The 20,873-nt window shown below is 47.3% G+C and overlaps 1 protein-coding gene across 9 annotated transcripts in view; it reads right to left on the bottom strand.

The window, feature by feature from the left end:
• CHFR (checkpoint with forkhead and ring finger domains) overlaps window positions 1-20,873 on the bottom strand; it is a 173,913-nt gene that overhangs the window by 62,982 nt on the left and 90,058 nt on the right. For all 9 annotated transcript variants that reach the window (XM_069215257.1, XM_069215253.1, XM_069215258.1 and 6 more), the window contains exons 13-14: window positions 16,616-16,699; window positions 6,256-6,326 (exon numbers count right to left, since the gene is read on the bottom strand). In XM_069215257.1, coding sequence (XP_069071358.1) covers window positions 6,256-6,326; window positions 16,616-16,699 — 155 coding nt within the window. The remainder of the gene's footprint in view (window positions 1-6,255; window positions 6,327-16,615; window positions 16,700-20,873) is intronic.

Genomic DNA, 20,873 nt, shown 5'->3' on the forward strand with positions numbered 1-20,873 from the left:
AGCGACCTCTGAATCCTCAGAGGACTGCCCTGCTTCAAGAAAGACAAGAAACTCCTGAGGACAGCGGCACTGCTCCAAAAAGTCTGCAACTTTGTTACAGAGGAGCAGATTTAAAGACCCCTGCAAATCCCCGCAAGAAGCGTGAGACTTGCAACACTGCACCCGGTGACCCCGACTCGACTGGTGGAGAACCAACACCTCAGGGAGGACCCTTCGGCGACTCCAAGACCGTGAGTAACCAAAGTTGTCCCCCCTGAGCCCCCACAGCGACGCCTGCAGAGGGAATCCCGAGGCTCCCCCTGACCGCGACTGCCTGACTCTAAGATCCCGACAGCTGGAAAAGACCCTGCACCGCAGCCCCCAGCACCTGAAGGAACGGAACTTCTGTGCAGGAGTGACCCCCAGGAGGCCCTCTCCCTTGCCCAGGTGTTGGCTACCCCGAGGAGCCACCCCCTTGCCTGCCTGCACCGCTGAAGAGACCCCTTGGTCTCCCATTGAAACCTACAGAGAACCCGACGCTTGTTTACACACTGCACCCGGCCGCCCCCGCGCTGCTGAGGGTGTACTTTTTGTGTGGACTTGTGTCCCCCCCGGTGCCCTACAAAACCCCCCTGGTCTGCCCTCCGAAGACGTGGGTACTTACCTGCTGGCAGACTGGAACCGGGGCACCCCCTTCCCTCCATTGAAGCCTATGTGTTTTGGGCACCTCTTTGACCTCTGCACCTGACCGGCCCTGAGCTGCTGGTGTGGTAACTTTGGGGTTAAAAGATATTTTTCTATAACAAAACCTATTGGCTGGATTTGTCTCTGAGTGTGTGTTCCTCATTTATTGCCTGTGTGTATGTACAACAAATGCTTAACACTACTCCTTTGATAAGCCTACTGCTCGACCACACTACCACAAAATAGAGCATTAGTATTATCTCTTTTTGCCACTATCTTACCTCTAAGGGGAACCCTTGGACTCTGTGCATGCTATTCCTTACTTTGAAATAGCACATACAGAGCCAACTTCCTACATATGCCATGAGGGAAAAGAACTATGGATTGTTAACATAAACAGCTACTTACACCCTAAAGGCAGGGCTAAAGGTGCAGAGCTACTGATCAGCGAAAACCAAAAGGCTCCTCGGAGAAGAATTCCTAACTTCATTTTATTGGGGGACTTTAATTTACATCTACTTGGCACTCTGGAAGACGAAGAATTTGTAGCTGCGCAAACATCGGAATGGGACACTTCACGACAGGGAGAGAACAGAGGCAAGGCAGAGCAAACTTGGCATGCAACTCCTGAGGGAGTTAGAGCACCTCAACTTTCATGCTCTAAATGGGCGCTCACCGGAGGCCAACCTTACATTCTATGAAGGCCACCTCAACAATAGACTACATCTTTGTCACTCGGACATTGTACCACAAAGTCTCCTCAAACCAATTGGTGGGGGAAGACTCTAGCAACCATCTTCCGCAGGTGATCACACTCAAAGTAAGCCCCTAAGGTGCCTGCCAGCTGACTGAAGTAGCATATACGGGATACACCATGAACAACAAAAGGATCATATGTAACATCACTTCCACAGACTGACTACTAAGCGCTGCCAAGGACCTACTACAAAGACAAGCCAGTTCTACAAACCATGTAACTGCATGGGAGGCCTTCACGAAAGAACTACGTGACACGTTCACCACCTCAGTGATAAGATGAAACTTACCACACCAATGGTGCCACCAGGGCCATCTCACTTTCACCCTTGCGTGATAGTGCCAAGTAAAGGCATGCAAGAGAAGCACAAATTCAACAATTCAAAAACTCAGCTGGAACCCGAACGATGACAGCCTGCAGCGAGAGCTGAGACGAAACAAAGCAACTTTGAAAAAATTAATATGGACGATAAAAAGGGGAGGGAAAGACTTGTTTTTGGCAAAGCTCCTTTTCAACATAAAATGCAATGATCACGCGCGGTTCTGGAGTAAAGTAGACACACTACAGCGATCTACACATCGCGGGATCAGCTCTCATCTGACTGAAGAAGCCTGGGCAGAGCATCTGCAGGAGCACTTTAACCATCCAGAGGAGGAGCAACTACAACTAAGTGTCCAAAGAAGAACCCTACTCAACTTCAATCTCACAACCAAAACAGAAATTGAAAATGCAGCCTGTGCTCAACATTCATCTCTAGGCCCTTCCGTGGACTCTATTACACTAACCAGTCAGGGAATAAAAAGAGAGATAGCCAAAGGGAGACGGGAGGAGGCCTCAGGTCCTAACAGAATTCCACCTGTATTATTTAAACAGGACACCACATAGTGGTCAGAAAAACTGGAGCCAAAATTCCAGCAGATAACAGCGGATGCCTTAATCCCTGCCTCATGGAGAGGGAGTATAATTTCACTGATACACAAACATGGCAACAAGAGCAGGGAACATTTGTGGCCTTAATTGACAACGAGGCCAAACATTTTGCCAGCTCGATCGTAGAGAAATTAACATCTTTAGCCTCGGGAAAACATATCATCCCATTAAACTAAACTGGGTTTTGCAAACACATGGGAACCATAAATAACATCATGACCCTTTCCATATTAATAGATGGGTTCAAAATCGCAAAGCTTCCCCTGTACATCTGCTGCAGATACTTTTGCCCCGCATTGGACCACATCGATCGTGGTTAATTGTGGACAAAACTGGCTAACTGGAAGGTACCATCTACTCTCCTGAAACTATTGATTCTGTTACATACAGACACATGGGTGCAAATCAAGTTGGGGGCAGGGTTACATCTCTCAAAACGTATTCCAACCACTAAGAGCTTGAAGCAGGGCTGCGTCCTTGCCTCGACCTTGTTTAATCTGTTCTTAGCTGATCCAACAATAAAACTGGACCGCTACAACTCTCCCGCCGAACCTGGGTGGATTGGAGCTCTCCAATCTTCTCCATGCAGGAGACCTGGTATTAAGAAGCCACACTCCAATCGGCTTGCAACACCTGCTTGACGCCACTCAAGAATACTCAGAGCATGGCCTAAAGATTAACTTTGAAAAAGGAAAACCAATGGCTGTGAATAGCAGGAGAAGAAAAGCACTGGCCTGGCATATCACCTGCAAAAGCCTGGCGGCAGTGTCGGAATACAAATATTTAGGCATCATAATAGACAATAAAGGCTCATTTATACCACAGAAAGAGGCTTTGAGTCGAAAGGTGAACGTCCTAGCACTGCCCCTAAGAAATCTCAAAAAGAAAGTGGGAGGATCCACTTTAACACCACTGCTCCAGGTTACGCAAGCAAAAGTGACCCCGACAATTGCCTACTGGAGCGGGCCTTTGCGAGGCAGAGATGCATCAACTTTAGCCGGGATTATACAGGGATCATGCAGAATGATCTTCGGCCTCCCCAAATATACTTCTCCGGCCCAGATACGATTAGAGTTCGGACTACAGAGGCAAAGGTTTGCCAGGAGAGGAGCATACCTCAAGCGCTGGCACAAAATCAAGAACGCAGAACCAAATACTTTAAACACACATTTATGCTTGGAACTGATGAACAGGGATAATCCCCCAGCCAAGGAATACCCATACGAATCAGTTCTTCAATTTGGTTTACAGGATCATTGGGGATCATGAGCAAATCACGCCAGCTTCAAAAGGCTGGTTAACAAAACCACCAAAACATTCTTGTCAATTGAGGACAAGGCAGCAGAGGCAGACAGAGCCCATTGCTGCCATGTGCTGCACAGTTACAATATAGGAAAACCATAACCCTACTTCCACATGGGATATTCAAACTCCATAAAAGAAACAATTTCTGAGATATCGTTTGGGAATTCTACCCTTGCCCCGGCACCATCCATCCTGATAACGCAGTTCCACCACCACTGATTGCCGGTTGTGTGGAAAGGCGAAAGAAGGCATGGTACACTTGGTGTTCGGCTGCAAGAGCTAGTGGCTGAGCGACTAGCTGTGTTACGTCCACTCTTCAATGAAAGACGTATCCAAACGTGCGGACAATCGGTTCTGGCCTGCTTCACGCCGTTGGATGCATAACTGAGCTGCTGCTTCGTGAAATTCCTAACCAAGGTAGACAAGAAATTTCTTCTTGAACTGAGGATATGTTATCAGTCAGGATGACCCTTGCACATAATTTTTTTTTTTAAACATCATCGCACCCCACATTTTAGTACACCTTACAATATTTGGTTAACTTCATATATAATTTTTCAAAACATTCTCTAACATTTGCGACTTTGCACTTCATGTACCCTACTTACATGATTTCTCTGCACTGTCGATTACACAAATGGCACTGCAAGATTTCAAATTTTGACTTTGATGTTCTAATCTGTCTAAAGTTTTACTGATTTCAGTCCACCACATTGCACTTTAAGTAATAATTCAGTTCATAATTATGTCAGGTCCACTAAATATCCTATATAAATGGGGAGAATTCTGCAATTGAGACATGGTGATGTTGCTATTTGAATTGTTTTAACCTTTTTTTTAACTATACAATTATTGTGTGTTTGCAAAGGTTTTAACTAACCACGCAATTCTAAGTGAAGTTCAAACTTGAAACTGTGGGCAACAGCGGCCAAAAGCTAGTTTAACTATGGGGCAGAATTGTTGAACTCACCAGAGTACTTTATAACCGGATTAGGTTGGCCACAATTTTACTGTGTAGATCCAAATGATTATCAAGTTTTGATTGGCTGGTTCACCTATGGCTTCTTTCTTGCAAATGGGGCAGCTGTCTAACCTCCATCTTCACCAAGATTTCAACAATACTCTGCCTACAAACTGCAGAAATTAGTACATATCATAGGTCACCTCATCTGCTGAGGTTTGCAAGGTAGATGCTGTTAGGAATCCCATGTAGACTGACGAGTTTTCCACTTTTCAGATCCTTCGAGACTGGCACCCCAACTTTATATGGTCAGGGCACTATGGTGTCTGCCAAGTTCCCCATACCTTAGTAGTTCGATAAAAATGATCAGTCATCTAACACTATTTTACAGGACACTGTGGGGTCAAGGTAGCTATGGTTGGTACCATATTGTGGGAATGGAGTGGGATGAAAGCACAGTGTAGGGGTGGTAGGCTAGGTAGGAAATGCAATTTAGAGTGGAGGTTGGCCAGGGAAAGAACTGACTCTATGATGGAGATAAAGTGGGGAGTGAAAACAACCTACAGGGCACAGAGAGTGGCAAAGGAATGAACTGTTGGGTGCCACTCGTGGTTGGCAGGGAGGGAAAGCATTAAATATTAGAAGTAGATAAGGCAGGTAACACTGCTTAAGATTACGTTTTTTAATGAAACCTACAAATGTAGAGTTTAAGTAAGTTGCTTGGTTGGGTTGTTTCCCTACTTTTCCCTTTTAAAAGAGGGTGTCCAATAGCATACCCAGACTCATTCTATTGATCTGTACAGCTGCCTGGGGCACTCAATGCATGTGGAGAAAAATATAAATATATCTAAGTGTATGTGTTTGGGTGGGATTTTATTTTACAAATTACTGTGCTGTAAAACCTGTATTTCACAGGAAAGTGTGAAATATGAAAAATATTTCACGGTTCCCAGTGAAATAAGGTTTTCATGATCATGAGGCAGCTCCCAAGATTACTTGCAGATCACCACTGTTGGAGCAAATGAGACTGTACAGCTATGCGGGACGCAATTATGTGGCAGGGTTATCTAAATTATGCAAACAAAAGGCACATTCTGAGATATTATGCAGCACACATCCTTTGGTAGTATTTTGATCCATTTGCACTAGATCCAACATTTTGTTAACATCTGCAAATTGTCACAGATCGTGTGGCAAATGCTCTAAAATCATAATTACGTGGTAAACACCATAGACACAGAATTGCAGTAATCCACTGGTGTGCACGATCATCCATTGTTTAATCAATATTGTATTCGTGAAAAGTAAACAAAATCTGAACATTTTAATTTCAATCAGTCCACATTGTTAGATGCACTTTGAAGAGAACAGCCTTTTCATGCTAACCGAAAATAATTGTGATATAAAAAAGTAAATACTGAGTGAAATATAATAGAGTCCCATACAGCCATCTCAGGCCTTGGCCTGATGGTTTATAAATGTCCCCAGAACTCATATATCCAACATACACAAAAATGTGGCCATGGATGTTGACCATAAGTTGCCCAGTCATCTCCTGAGAAATAATTGAGACGGCAACACAACTTGGTATGCTACAGAAAAAGACACGTACATTGGCAAATATATCAAACCACATTACCTTAAGGATATCTGATTCATAATTGTTGTTATTTAAGATTCCGTCTAGACATTTATCACCGAAACGTAACTCTGTAAAGAAGAAAAGGGACTGAGTGATTACTCATGTTTTACTAGCTACATTTAGCATTTCTTACTAGAACACTTGTTACATGATGTGCCATTAAGAAAAATGTTCTGGTGGGACACACTTCCTCAGAAAACCCCAATAAATTATTTTTTAGTTACTCATGCAATACAGTTTTGACACAGGCCTTGCCAGTCGTATCTCTGTACAGGACGTAAATCACTAAAACAAACTTCATCACTGTTACTTGGGCAGGAGTTCTATCACCACATTCACATACTGCGTAGACAGCAGATATGCAGTCCTTAAAGCGACTGACATTCTACGGAGGCATGCCAGCTGCACAGCCATTACGGACTAGACTTCTTCTCCGTCTGTCTATACTCATAAGGTAAAGAGTAACTCTGTTTCTCCCTCATACTAACTCCATGCATCCTATCCGCAAAGTTCAAAGAGCGCAGTTAGATGTCAGCCCGAGGAGACTCCAAGCCAGGGTTCCAGATGCATCAGACTGGTACGTGTCTATGCACTTCCAAATGCAGTTTACGCCACAGGCTTTTAATATAAGGCTGGCTGCAAACCTCAGTGGTGGTCTGGTGAGGAACATTCATGGAGAGGGAAGGACTGAACAGAGGAAGCAAGGAGTGATGAACGGGCTGCCCTGCCAGAGCTGGGCAACTACATCTGCAGCGGCTACCCCAAGTCAAAAAGAATTTGCACTGACACAGTAGAATGAGAATGACTGCAGGTACTGGGGAACATAGGCAGAGATGAACCTGAACACCAGTACAGAGTCCATAGAACATTAAAATAGAATTAAAAAATAATAAAACACACCATAAAGAGTTTATACAGCAGCATGATCAAGGTTACATAGGGTTTAAAAACAGCTGACAGCTGTTGCATGTTACTTGCTCAAATATCTCACGCTTAAGTCAACCGCTTCCACTGGTGATCTAAAATTATATTTCAGGTAGAAGGTCATCGAGCATTTAGTTCTTATGACACAAAATTTAGGATAAAACATCAACAGAGGACCAAGGGAAACAGGAATCTTCGTAAACATTTACAATTTGTAGCGCTCCATAACACAGCTCATGGAAGAACAACCATGTTGCAAAATAAAATCCACTCTGGCTATTAATACCACACCATGGCTAGACATCAGAAATCCCACTTAAATTATCAAAACCTAACTGGAGGAACCTGGCTATCTCACCGATAGTCCAGATGACCCTTATTGGTTTACAGGGGTTAAAATAAGAATGTCAAATACTCTCTTTTGTGGCAGTGTGGACGAAAAGTTTAGACTTATCAGAGGGTAGCAGGTGATGAACACACAGAGTTAATAAATGAGACAAACACTAAAGAAGAAACTCGAGACCAATTTTCGAAAAATAGTTACTTTTATATTTATTTTAACACCAAGAACTTTGTAACTGGGTAAGTACTTTTCAGTTTACCAAATTTTGCAGGTAAGTAACTGTGTCACTCAAATGCGCTTCTACACAAAGACTTTCGGAAAGATGTTTGCTGGGCAAGGGACATTTACTGTATAGGGGTCTTTCAGACGGATCTTGGGGATCCCCTTTAAGTTGAAGGGTGCTAGGGGGGCAAGGTCACCAACACCAGCAGTTCAGGTTTACCTGCCCTGGGGAGACTGGGTGCAGAGGTGCTGCTTAACTCTGGTGCCTTGTGCACTGCACAGCTGGTGATGGGGGCACCTGGAAACAGGCTAAAAAGGGAACTTGGGACAAGCCTGAGAGTTCTCAAAGGAGAGCTCGGTCGGTGGGGGCCATGGAAGTAGGAAAGCACATCGGGTGCTGTGGGCCCGGGCAGGGGAGCTCGGGTGCAGTGGGTTTTGGTCAGTGGGTGCTCCTGCGTCGAAACCGCCCACGGTTCTCAGTTGGATCAGTAGAAGGGGACAAAACAGGACTGCTGGGCAACTCTCAGTGCTGGCCTCTGCGATGCTTATGTCCCTCATCGGCTGATCGGACTTTGTGGTGTTGGAGCCCAGACTGGACTCAAACATGAGTTGGTTGCTGCAAGGGGTTCTGTACCCCGGGTATCATTGCATGACAGCTCCGGTGGGTCCTGCCATCATTTCTGGGAGATGGATTTGACCTCTTGGAGCACGGTGACCTCCTCCTGGGCAGCTGCTGCATCGGTGGACCCAGTAGTTACCAGAACGGTGAGCTGGATTTTGAGGTTGGTGCCAGCAGGCAAGTGGCTCCTCCACTTCAAGGGAGATGCCAACGGCTTGGTGGAGTGCTGTAGGTCCTCTCAGGATTTTGGAGGATGCACAGCTGCAGGACACATTGGGATGTCACTGTTGACGGGACAGGAGCAGGTAGGCAGGCAGGGTGTTGCAGCCAAGTCCACCAGCAGTCGGCAGTTCTCGCTTCTTCGGCTCTTCTTTGTCCTCTTCTTTTTTCAGTCAGACAATGCAAGCTCCTGGAGTCAGGGAGGGCACTTAAAACTCAATGTAGGGGTGTTTAGGGGAGTGTAGGGTAGGAGCCAATGGGCCCTACCCCTGAGGTGACTATACCCCTTATATGACCACTTCCTGAGGGGAATTGACATATCCCTGTCCCAGAATTTCTAACTCCACCAAAAACAAGATGGTGGAACACATCAGGCTGCCCACCTTAGGGGTGGGACTAGCCTGATAGTGCAACATGCCTACTTGCACAGCTAATTTCCCACTCGTCCTGGTGCCAAATGGGCCTCAGGGCAGGGGGTGGTAACTCCCAGGTCCGGGTAAGCTGGGGCCACATATCAGAGGTGGTGGGTCCCTGGCCTTGGTATGCAGATTCACTAGCCATCCTTCTGGAGGAGGTGATAACACCTTCTTCCGGAGCAGGCATTGTTTCTGGCCTCTGAGAGCACGGGCTCTCACCTCCAGGGGATCAGAAACAAGTCTGTGGTGGAAGGCTGGTCGATACCAGCCAGCCAGCACACTAAGGGTCTGGTAGGTTTTAGAGGGCACCTCTTTTTATGACATCTGTCATAAAAAATCCAAGACCAGCATCAGTCTGGATTTATTAAGACAAGGTGTTTGATGCCAAACACCATAGGTTTCAATGAAGCCATTATGTAGCTGGTACATACCTTAAGATGGCTCCCCCGTTCACGCACCTCACAAAAAAAAAAAAAATAATAATAATCGAACTAGACATCACTGGGGCATATCTGATCCTGCAGCTATGTCCTCACATCAAATATAATGCACCCTGCCTTAGGGCTCTAAGGCCTGCTTTAGGGGTGACATATATTATATGCAGTGATTTGGACATGGTACACAATGGGTGTGGCGTGTTGTGTTTTCACAGATGGTTTGGTTTCCACCATGACACGCAGTCTGCAGTGGCAGGCTGTGTGCAACTTTTTAGGGGGGGGGTCGCTTAGAGCGGCACAATACATGCTTGCAGCCCTTAGGGACCCTCTCTAGTACCTGGGCCCCAGGTACCAGGGGTACCATTTACTAGGAACTTGTAGAGGTACTAGAGGGTGTGCCAATTCTACATAATTAGTCAAGTTACCTTGTTTTAGGGAAAGAGCACTGGCACTGGGGACCCGTTTAGCAGAAACCCAGTGCACCTTCAGTCAAAAAACCTAGGTACCAGTGGCAAAAAGTGTGGTGACCATGTCAAAAGGGACACTTTCCTACACTAACATCTGCAAGTTTTAAATTGATTAATGCCAAGATTAGGAATCTCGTATTTTATGAGCAGAGCCAAGAACGTTCTTTTTGCAAACACAGGCCAGCTATGGTTGGAGATTCCTCATCCACCAAGGCAACTAAGAAATATAGCTTCAGGACGGTATGCAGAGTGGAGAACTCGCATCATAGGGTGCATTAAGGGTTGAGGTTCTTTTGAAAAGATAAACGAGGACAGATGTGTTGACGGGCCTAGGTGCCGGAGCGACAAGAAGTTTTGCAAGGCTTTTTGGAGATCAGGTGCCATTTACAAGGGGTCCATGTAAGGACCGCTGTACAGTGATGCCTAATCACAGGCCTGCATAACTTGACTGAGGCACAATGGCTGCGCTTTGAGTGAGAATCTGTACGGGGGCACACGGTGCAGGCAAGGGGTGAGGAGCAGTGGCACACTTGTAATTGAGATGCTGTGTGAGTGACGGATGGTGAGGAACAGTGGCCAAACTGTACATTGCCCCAATGACGAGTAACAGATGGTGCAGATGACTACTGAGGTCCAGTTGCAGATCTGTAAGTGGGCTGCAGAGTGGAGTCACAGATGTTTTAGGCCAGTGGTTCCCAACCTGTGGTCCGGAGACCCCTGGGGGTCTGCAAAGCCTCCTCAGGGGGCTCAGAAAATTAAATGATATTAACAGATTAGGTCCCCAGCTTTCAGTAATGACTCAGTGGGGAGGTCCTCAGATTCCAGAAATTATTCAGTGGGGTCCCCGGGTTCCAGTAATGATAAAGTGGGGGTGCCACAGAAATCAAAACGTTGGGAACCCCTGATGTAGGCAAGGACTGAGGACGAATGGCAGAGCTCTATGTGGTCCTCAGTGCAGTCACAGGTGCTGCAGGTAGACCTGAGTAACAATGCCACATTGTAACAGATGGTGCAAACAAGTACTGAGGAAGGAGTGGTGCAGTGGTGCATGGCCACAGTGCCAAGCCACAGATGGTGAAGACGGAGCCTGAGGAACAATGCCACATTGTAACAGATGAAAGGAGTGGCGCAGCGGTGCATGGCCACAGTGCCAAGCCACAGATGGTGAAGACAGAGCCTGAGGAACAATGCCACGTTGTAACAGATGAAAGGAGTGGTGCAACGGTGCATGGCCACAGTGCCAAGCCAGAAGACAGAGCCTGAGGAACAATGCCATGTTGTATGTGGGCCCCAGTAATGAATAGTGGATGGTGCAGACAAGTACTAAGGAACAGTGGCAGAGATGTACATGGGCTGCAGAGGCGAGTAACAGCTGGTACGAGCAGGGACTGAGGAACAATGATCGAACAGTACATGGACCTCAGAGCTGAGTCACAAAGGTGCAGGCAAAGAATGAGGAACGGCAGAGCTGTACATGGTCCCCAGAGTTGAGTCACCGATGGTTCAGGCAAGGACTGAGGAACAGTGGCTGAGCTGTATGTGGCCCCAGTGCAGAGTCATGGATGATGCATGCAAAGACTGAGGAACAATTATAGAGCTGTACGTGGCCCCAGTGCAGAGTCATGGATGGTGCACACAATGACTGAGGAATAGTGGCTGAGCTGTATGTGGCCCCAGTGCAGAGTCATGGATGGTGCATGCAAGGACTGAGGAATAGTGGCTGAGCTGTACGTGGCCCCAGTGCAGAGTCATGGATGGATGATGCATGCAAAGACTGAGGAACAATTATAAAGCTGTACGTGGCCCCAGTGCAGAGTCATGGATGGTGCACGCAAGGACTGAGGAACAGTGGCTGAGCTGTATGTGGCCCCAGTGCAGAGTCATGGATGATGCATGCAAAGACTGAGGAACAATTTTAGAGCAGTACGTAGGCCCCAGCACTGAGAAGCGGGTGGTGCAGGCAAGGACTGAGGAACAGTGGATAAGCTGCATGTGGCCCCAGTGCAGAGTCATAGATGGTGCACGCAAGGACTAAGGAACAGTTATAGAGCAGTCCGTAGGCCCCAGTGCGGAGTAGTATATGGTCCAGGCAAGGTCTGCGGAACAATGACACATTGGCCCCAGTGCTCAGTCAGAAAGGTGCAGGTTAAGACTGAGGAACACTTGCAGAGCTGTACACTGGCCCAGTTCTGAGTCATTGATAGGGCACACAAGGATTGAGAAACAGTGACAGAGGTTTACGTGGGCGCCAGTGGTGATCCACAAAGGTGCACGAGCGAGGGGCAGTGGCAGAGGAGTACGCAGGCCTCACTGAGGAGTCACAATGGTTCAGATAATGAATGAGGAAAAGTGGCAGGACTGCATGTGGGCCCCAGTGATGAGTCACAACAATGCAGGTAAGGAATGAAGAGCAGTGGCGACCTCCCCCACCCCACTGAAATGAACAGTGGCCGAGCGGTACATGAGCCCAACTGATGTATGAGGTGTATGAGGGTCCCACTGATGAGTCACAACAGTGAAGGTAAGGCAAGAGGAACAGTGTCCTAGATGTATGTGGATCTCACTGATGAGTCACAACAGTGCAGGTAAGGAATGAGGAGCAGCAGAGCTGTATGTGACCCTCAGTAATGAGTCACAACAGTGCAGGTAAGGAATGAGAAGCAGCAGAGCTGTATGTGACCCTCAGTAATGAGTCACAACAGTGCAGGTAAGGAATGAGAAGCAGTGGCAGAGCTGAATGTGACCCTCAGTAATGAGTCACAACAGCGCAGGTAAGGAATGAGAAGCAGCAGAGCTGTATGTGACCCTAAATAATGAGTCACAACAGTGCAGGTAAGGAATGAGAGGCAGAGGTGTATGTGAACCTCATTAATGAGTCACAACAGAGCAGGTAAGGAATGAGAAGCAGCAGAGCTGTATGTGACCCTCAGTAATGAGTTACAACGGTGCAGGTAAGGAATGAGAGGCAGAGGTGTATGTGACCCTCAGTAATGAGTCACAAAGGTGCAGGTAAGGAATGAGGAGCAGCAGAGGTGTATGTGACCCTCAGTAATGAGTCACAACAGGGTAGGTAAGGAATGAGAAGCAGAGCTGTATGTGACCCTCAGTAATGAGTCACAACAGTGCAGGTAAGGAATGAGAAGCAGCAGAGCTGTATGTGACCCTCAGTAATGAGTCACAACAGTGCAAGTAAGGAATGAGAGGCAGAGGTGTATGTGAACCTCAGTAATGAGTCACAACAGAGCAGGTAAGGAATGAGAAGCAGCAGAGCTGTATGTGACCCTCAGTAATGAGTCACAACGGTGCAGGTAAGGAATGAGAAGCAGCAGAGCTGTATGTGACCCTCAGTAATGAGTCACAACAGTGCAGGTAAGGAATGAGAAGCAGCAGAGCTGTATGTGACCCTCAGTAATGAGTCACAACAGAGCAGGTAAGGAATGAGGAGCAGCAGAGCTGTATGTGACCCTCAGTAATGATTCACAACAGAGCAGGTAAGGAATGAGAAGCAGCAGAGCTGTATGTGACCATCAGTAATGAGTCACAACAGAGCAGGTAAGGAATGAGGAGCAGCAGAGCTGTATGTGACCCTCAGTAATGGTCACAACAGAGCAGATAAGGAATGAGGAGCAGCAGAGCTGTATGTGACCCTCAGTAATGAGTCACAACAGTGCAGGTAAGGAATGAGAAGCAGTGGCAGAGCTGAATGTGACCCTCAGTAATGAGTCACAACAGCGCAGGTAAGGAATGAGAAGCAGCAGAGCTGTATGTGACCCTAAATAATGAGTCACAACCGTGCAGGTAAGGAATGAGAGGCAGAGGTGTATGTGAACCTCAGTAATAAGTCACAACAGAGAAGGTAAGTAATGAGAAGCAGCAGAGCTGTATGTGACCCTCAGTAATGAGTCACAACGGTGCAGGTAAGGAATGAGAGGCAGAGGTGTATGTGACCCTCAGTAATGAGTCACAAAGGTGCAGGTAAGGAATGAGGAGCAGCAGAGGCGTATGTGACCCTCAGTAATGAGTCATAACAGGGTAGGTAAGGAATGAGAAGCAGAGCTGTATGTGACCCTCAGTAATGAGTCACAACAGTGCAGGTAAGGAATGAGAAGCAGCAGAGCTGTATGTGACCCTCAGTAATGAGTCACAACAGTGCAAGTAAGGAATGAGAGGCAGAGGTGTATGTGACCCTCAGTAATGAGTCACAACAGAGCAGGTAAGGAATGAGAGGCAGAGGTGTATGTAAACCTCAGTAATGAGTCACAACGGTGCAGGTGAGGAATGAGAAGCAGCAGAGCTGTATGTGACCCTCAGTAATGAGTCACAACAGTGCAGGTAAGGAATGAGAGACAGAGGTGTATGTGACCCTCAGTAATGAGTCACAACAGAGCAGGTAAGGAATGAGAAGCAGCAGAGCTGTATGTGACCCTCAGTAATGAGTCACAACAGTGCAGGTAAGGAATGAGAGGCAGCAGAGCTGTGTGTGACCCTCATTAATGGTCACAACAGAGCAGGTAAGGAATGAGGAGCAGCAGAGCTGTGTGTGACCCTCAGTAATGGTCACAACAGTGCAGGTAAGGAATGAGGAGCAGTGGCGGAGGTGTATGCGACCCTCAGTAATGAGTCACAACAGAGCAGGTAAGGAATGAGAAGCAGTGGCAGAGCTGTATGTGACCCTCAGTAATGGTCACAACAGAGCAGATAAGGAATGAGGAGCAGTGGCGGAGGTGTATGTGACCCTCAGTAATGGTCACAACAGAGCAGGTAAGGAATGAGGAGCAGCAGAGCTGTGTGTGACCCTCAGTAATGGTCACAACAGAGCAGGAAAGGAATGAGAAGCAGAGCTGTGTGTGACCCTCAGTAATGAGTCACAATAGAGCAGGTAAGGAATGAGAAGCAGAAGTGTATGTGACCCTCAGTAATGGTCACAACAGAGCAGGTAAGGAATGAGGAGCAGCAGAGCTGTGTGTGACCCTCAGTAATGGTCACAACAGAGCAGGAAAGGAATGAGAAGCAGTGGCAGAGCTGTATGTGCCCCTCAGTAATGAGTCACAACAGAGCAGGTAAGGAATGAGAAGCAGAAGTGTATGTGACCCTCAGTAATGGTCACAACAGTGCAGGTAAGGAATGAGGAGCAGTGGTGGAGGTGTATGCGACCCTCAGTAATGGTCACAACAGAGCAGATAAGGAATGAGGAGCAGTGGCGGAGGTGTATGTGACCCTCAGTAATGGTCACAACAGAGCAGGTAAGGAATGAGAAGCAGCAGAGCTGTATGTGACCCTCAGTAATGGTCCCAACAGAGCAGGTAAGGAGTGAGAAGCAGTGGCAGAGGTGAACATCTGTCTCACTAATGAGTCGCAGTGGTGCAGACAAGGATGGCTTATGTCAGATATAAGCGGGTTGTAAGAGAGTTGCGGCAGTGCCTCTATGCCCCAACATCATCAGTTTTCAGAATCTTGTTACATTGCCTTTCAGGTTTCTCTACTGAATTATTTTAGTAAATTGTCAGACACTTAATTGCGCTGGGTATTAATGACCCTCAGTTCCTTTAATCACGTTTCCCCAAAGGAAATGTATTCAATCACAATCTCTTGGTGATTTCTATTCTTTTTCATTCAAGATGTCTCTTATTGAAAGGTTATTCACTAATATCATTTACGTCTTCACAAAGCCTGGAGTTATTTTGTTATTGTTTGTTCCCGACGTCACAGTCTGTTATGTCCTGGAAAGAGTCACTCAGTCCTTCGAACAGCCAACACAACATGCATTTGCAATGCAATGGGTCTCGCATTTGCTCGAATTAGAATTATTAGCATTGTATACTCCTAGCCGGACTTTTCTCGTCTCATAAATTGAAAATTAAAAGTAATGCAGTTTCACAAAAGCAAGCCGATTCACATCGCCACAGCCACCATGAGCATCAGCACAAAGGAGAGACACAAAAAGAAAAAGAAGTTCGCTTGCAGTCAGACTTATCGGCAAAAGTGCAATTAATAGGGGCGATGGCCAAGGCGGTAACAAAACCTCCCCAAGGAGGGACAAACGTAAACCATTTGCCAATGTCAAAGGATTTTTGAAGGGCAAGCCCACGAACGAGTGGTAGAGATGGGCGTGAGGTGGGCGTGGTTAAAAGCCCAGATACATACCAACATGTCGGAAAAGCAGCGTTGGCGCGCTGCTATGGTCGACCTAAAAATGACTCTTTCAAAGACATATTAATAATAAGAAACATCAAGAAAGAACAATAACAAAATAACTCCAGGCTATGTGAAGAACGTCATGAATTTTGAAAAGGAGAGCCATCCTTCACAGTTCTCCAATCTACAATGTAATGACCTGCTGCTGGGGACTCTCTAATGGTGGGGACTCCCTAATGGTGGGGAGTCCATACACAGTGATGCCAAGAAGACTCCTGCAACGGAGAAGCATAATAGCTTGATGTGGAAACCAGAAAACCCCTTTGACTGGTCTGCTCTTCCAGTGGGGCGTTCCAATGCCGTATTCTCAGTGCTGGACTGAACAGAACATTTTGACATTTTGTAAATTCCTGACATTAGATACTTTTTAAACAAAGAGGCATTTTCGAGGTGTACACAGCAGAGCAGTTTTGAAGGACTTGTCACCTTCTCTTAAGTGACACAACTGAAAGGAAATTAAAACAGGTGAGGTAAGAACAGCAAGAGACCAACAAGTCGGTTCTCTCGTTACCTACCACAGAAGGGTGCCAGGCAGCCAAGGCATCCTATTCCCATGCAGCCCCAGTACATGTGGCAGAAGGAATGTGTGCAAATGGTACCTGTAAACACAAAGGAGGAGAGATTTTACTTCCATGCAAGTGACTACTACTGCCATGTGCGCAAGTCCCGCCCTACTTGCAATGTACGAGATGCAGCTCCAGGTAAAAGATGAGGACTTCCTGGTCGAGTGAGTCTATAGGAATTTCAGATCCCCTAACTCGTCTTCAGCTTTATCTCTACCCTAGCACTGCCACATGACTACCACTTACAGTTAGAAATGGGGTTTCTGGTTGGCTAAGGTAGGCACCTCAGTGAGGCAGAACCCACCACTCCAGTCAGGGCGAGGGAGTTACACACCCAAGATAACCCCTGCTCACCCCCTTGGTAGCTTGGCACAAGCAGTCAGTCTTATCCCAGAGGAAATGTGTAAAGCGTTTGCACAACACACAGGAGAAAAATAAATACACTACAAAAGAAAACACAACAAGAAGTTATATAAAAATAAACTGTATTGCATAAAACATAATTAGACCAAACAACATGTATCAGTAATACCCTGGTACACAAGCAGTTAACAAAACATCACACAGGTTACTAGTACTCTGCGAAAGCGAGCAGTAGTCAGGTAAGCATATAGGTTAATGGTATTCTGCAACACAAGCAGTAGTCAGGTTGTCATTACCGCACAAAAAGGCACATGTCAGAATAAACATAATATCAGAGGTGCCAAGACACCATCATAAATGCACATAAAAGGAACTATTCCTATCAAGCACACGACATCCCGCCATGTCATGAAAAGGTAACGGTTGTAGAACCACGCCCTCACACACGAGCGCTGTGTAAATATGAGGCACCCAACCTGAAATGCCCTTATTGGGGAGCAGACGGTGCTGCGCGCTCTTTACAGATAAGACCGAAAGAGATGCGACCAAAGGGACGCAGTAAGGGCCAGTGCACTTATACACCAGACTTTACGGTCGCGCCGGGAAACAGCACCTCTACTTCCTGAGAGAGTGAAGAAAAGCATAAGCACAGAGAAATGCTCTGTTACTAAAAGTGGCATTTCTATAATGGTAATAAAAAATTCACCTACACCAGTAAGCAGCATTTCTCACTACTATTCGAACCATACCAAACATTCCTGCACCACCCCTCAAAGACCAGACAATATCACTTAGACATATGTATGGACAATTCCAATGCAATCTCATGAAAGGAGCAGCAACCACAGTAGTGAGAAACCAAATAGGCTGTTTGCCCTTCCTACTGATGAAGACAGATGCCTTATTGGCAAGATAAATGTATGCATGCATAAGAGAAAAGTCTTTCACTCACAAAAAAAAATACGTATACGAAGAGAAAAAGCTATCTGCTGAACATGCAGCCCTTGCTTGAGGACCTTCATGCAGACACTGATTCTAATGGTTGTAGTCTGAAACACTGAGTAGAGAATATTGGTATACCTTAATATTGTAAGCAAAATATCAAGGTATGAGGATATTCCCTACCGATTTGGGATTCAACAATTTGTTAATATCTACTCTTAAATTCCATTCCAAACAGGTTATCCTCACCCCAGAACTATCCATAAGAGCCTAAAGAAGCTGAAATCCCATGGTAAATCACCTGAACACCTTCTGCAATCAACATGAGGACAGAAAACAACCCCGACCCTCCCGAACAACTCCCAGCTAGAGCTGTACATACCAATGCACCCCCACTCCCCCACCACCCCACAAACCACAGAATATTATTCTTTACCTCGCCACCTGCCTCTCCTGGCTACCAGGTTATCAAGACAATGATGCACACTTTCAGTTAGAGTCACTGGTCGAGTCAGATATCTGGTATAACGGCAGAAACTGCTCATTTCACCGAGCAGGTTTTTACCTTTCTTTCAGAGACCTGGAGGCAGAAGGCCAAGAACGCGGGATAAAGTGCTTAGACACTGGAGCCTCCCAACAGCGCAAGTGGTAGGAAAGACAGCCCTTCTAGCTTTAACCACTATGGGCCTCAGAAGGCTGCGGTCTAACCAGACCAGCCACCAAGACAATTAAGAGTCAGGCCACTGAGGTAGAGAAGGGCTGAAGCCTAGCCACAGCAGCCATTGAAGGAAAGTCACTCTTTTTGGCATGGTTACCCCCACTTTTTGCCTGCTATCAGTATGCTTTGACTGTTTTCACTAGGATCCTGCTAACCAGGACCCTAGTGATTGTGCTCTCTCCCTCTAAATTTCGTTGCTTAGGACTTTGCACACTCCATAATTGGCATACTGGGGCTCCCATAAAAGTCCCTAGTATATGGTACTTAGGTACCCAGGCCACTGGGGCACCAAGGGTTCCCCATGGGTTGCATCATGTATTGTGCCACCCATGGGGGCCCATGCAAAATGTGTCTGCAGGCCTGCCATTGCAGCCTGCGTGAAAAGATGCATGCACCTTTTCACTACAGGCCAATGCACTAGGTCACTGCAAGTCACCCCCCAATGGTAGGCCCTCCTAGCCCAGAGGGCAGGGTGCAGGTACCTGTGTGTAAGGGCACCCCTGCATGAGCAGAGGTGCCCCTACGGACTCAAGCTCCATTACACTGGACTTCGTAAGTGCAGAGAAGCCATTTTACCCGTGTACTGGACAGAGGTCACTTACCTGTGTCTAGCTACATAATGGTAACTCTGAACCTGGGCTTGATTGCTATCAAACATGTCAGAATCATACCCCAATACTGTTGCCAGTATTGGTTGAATTATTCCACGCACTCTGGGGGCTCCTTAGAGGACCCCAAGCATTGCTCCTACCAGTCTTATGGGTTTCTCTGGGAAGCCCGTGCTGCTGCCACCCCTCAGACAGGTTTCTGCCCTCCGGCTGCTTGACCAGCTCAGGCAGAGAAAGGCTGAACAAAGGATTTCCAGTGGGAGAGGGAGGTAACACCCTCTCCCTTGGAAATAGGTGTTACATGGCTTGAGAGGGGTAGCCTCCCCAAGCCACCGGTACGCTTTGAAGGGCACATTTGGTGCCCTCTGTGCACAAACCAGTTTTTACCAGTCCAGGGACCCCCGGTCCCTGCTCTGGCGCAAAACTGGACTCAGGGGTGGTGCCCAGAGCTCCTCCAGGTGGCCACTTGATTCTGCCATCTTGAATCCAAGGTGGGCAGAGGCCCATGGGAGCATCTAAGTGGCTAGGTCAGATAGGTGGCGTCACAGCCCCGTCCTGATAGGTGGTCACCCTGCTAGGTGACCAATCTCCCCTCCTGGGATATTTAGGGTCTCCCTCTTGGGTGGGTCCTCAGATTCAACGTGCATGATTCCAGCAGGACTCCCCTGCATTGTTTACTTCATCTTCTGGCCACTGGAACCGCAACTGGACTCTACAGGAACCAACAATCTGCAACTCCAGCGACGACTCCGCTTTGCAACATTATTTCTCCGGGTCCTTCCAGCAACTACAACATTTCCCCAGACGTGCATCCACTGAGGTCGCCGAGACTCCAGTCTGCACCAAGAAGTAAGAAGGAATCTCCCTTGGAGTGAAGGAGTCACTCCCCTGTGTCCGCAAGCACATACAGCAACGACGACCGGCTGCATGGATCCCCTCTCCTGCTGAGCTGCGTTGATCCTGCATCACGGGTGGTGGTCTGGAGTGGTCCCCTTGGTCCTCTCTGCCAGCTGTTCAGCTTGGGAGATGGTAAGCCCTCGCCTCTCCTTGCAGGGCAGTATCCCTGTGCACTGCGACTCTTGCAGCTACCAAGGCTTGTTTGCTCCTCCTCCAAGATCTTTTCAGGCTTTGTGTAGCCCCAGCCCCCAGCACTTTTTCCTGTAAAGACAGTCACCTCTCTGCTGCTCCAGCGACGTGGGACTCCTCTTCAGGTGTGCTAAGTGGTCCTCACTGTGACTGCTGTGTCTGCTGCCAGTGTGTTGCCTGTGGGGGCTGCCTCCTCTTCTGGTGACTCTCCTGACTGCTGAGCGTCATCCTGACTCTCCTCCTTGGGTTGAGTCCCCTGGGCCTTGCTGGTCCTCTTCAGCCTTGCAACACTTCTTTTTCCTCTTCTGGAGTTGCCAAGGCTTGCTGGTAGTCTTCCTGCACCACTGACCCGCTGCAACCAGACAGCTGATGTGGGACACCCACTACATCACTTCAGGGGCTCCTCTTCAGCTCCGGTGCTGCACAGCTGGTCTTCATCCCCCGTCGACCTGGTCCTGCATCCACAGAAGGGTGAGTAGTGGCTCCTGCCACA

The sequence above is a fragment of the Pleurodeles waltl genome, chromosome 11 (assembly GCF_031143425.1).
Source record: "Pleurodeles waltl isolate 20211129_DDA chromosome 11, aPleWal1.hap1.20221129, whole genome shotgun sequence".
In the NCBI taxonomy this organism is placed as follows: domain Eukaryota; kingdom Metazoa; phylum Chordata; class Amphibia; order Caudata; family Salamandridae; genus Pleurodeles; species Pleurodeles waltl.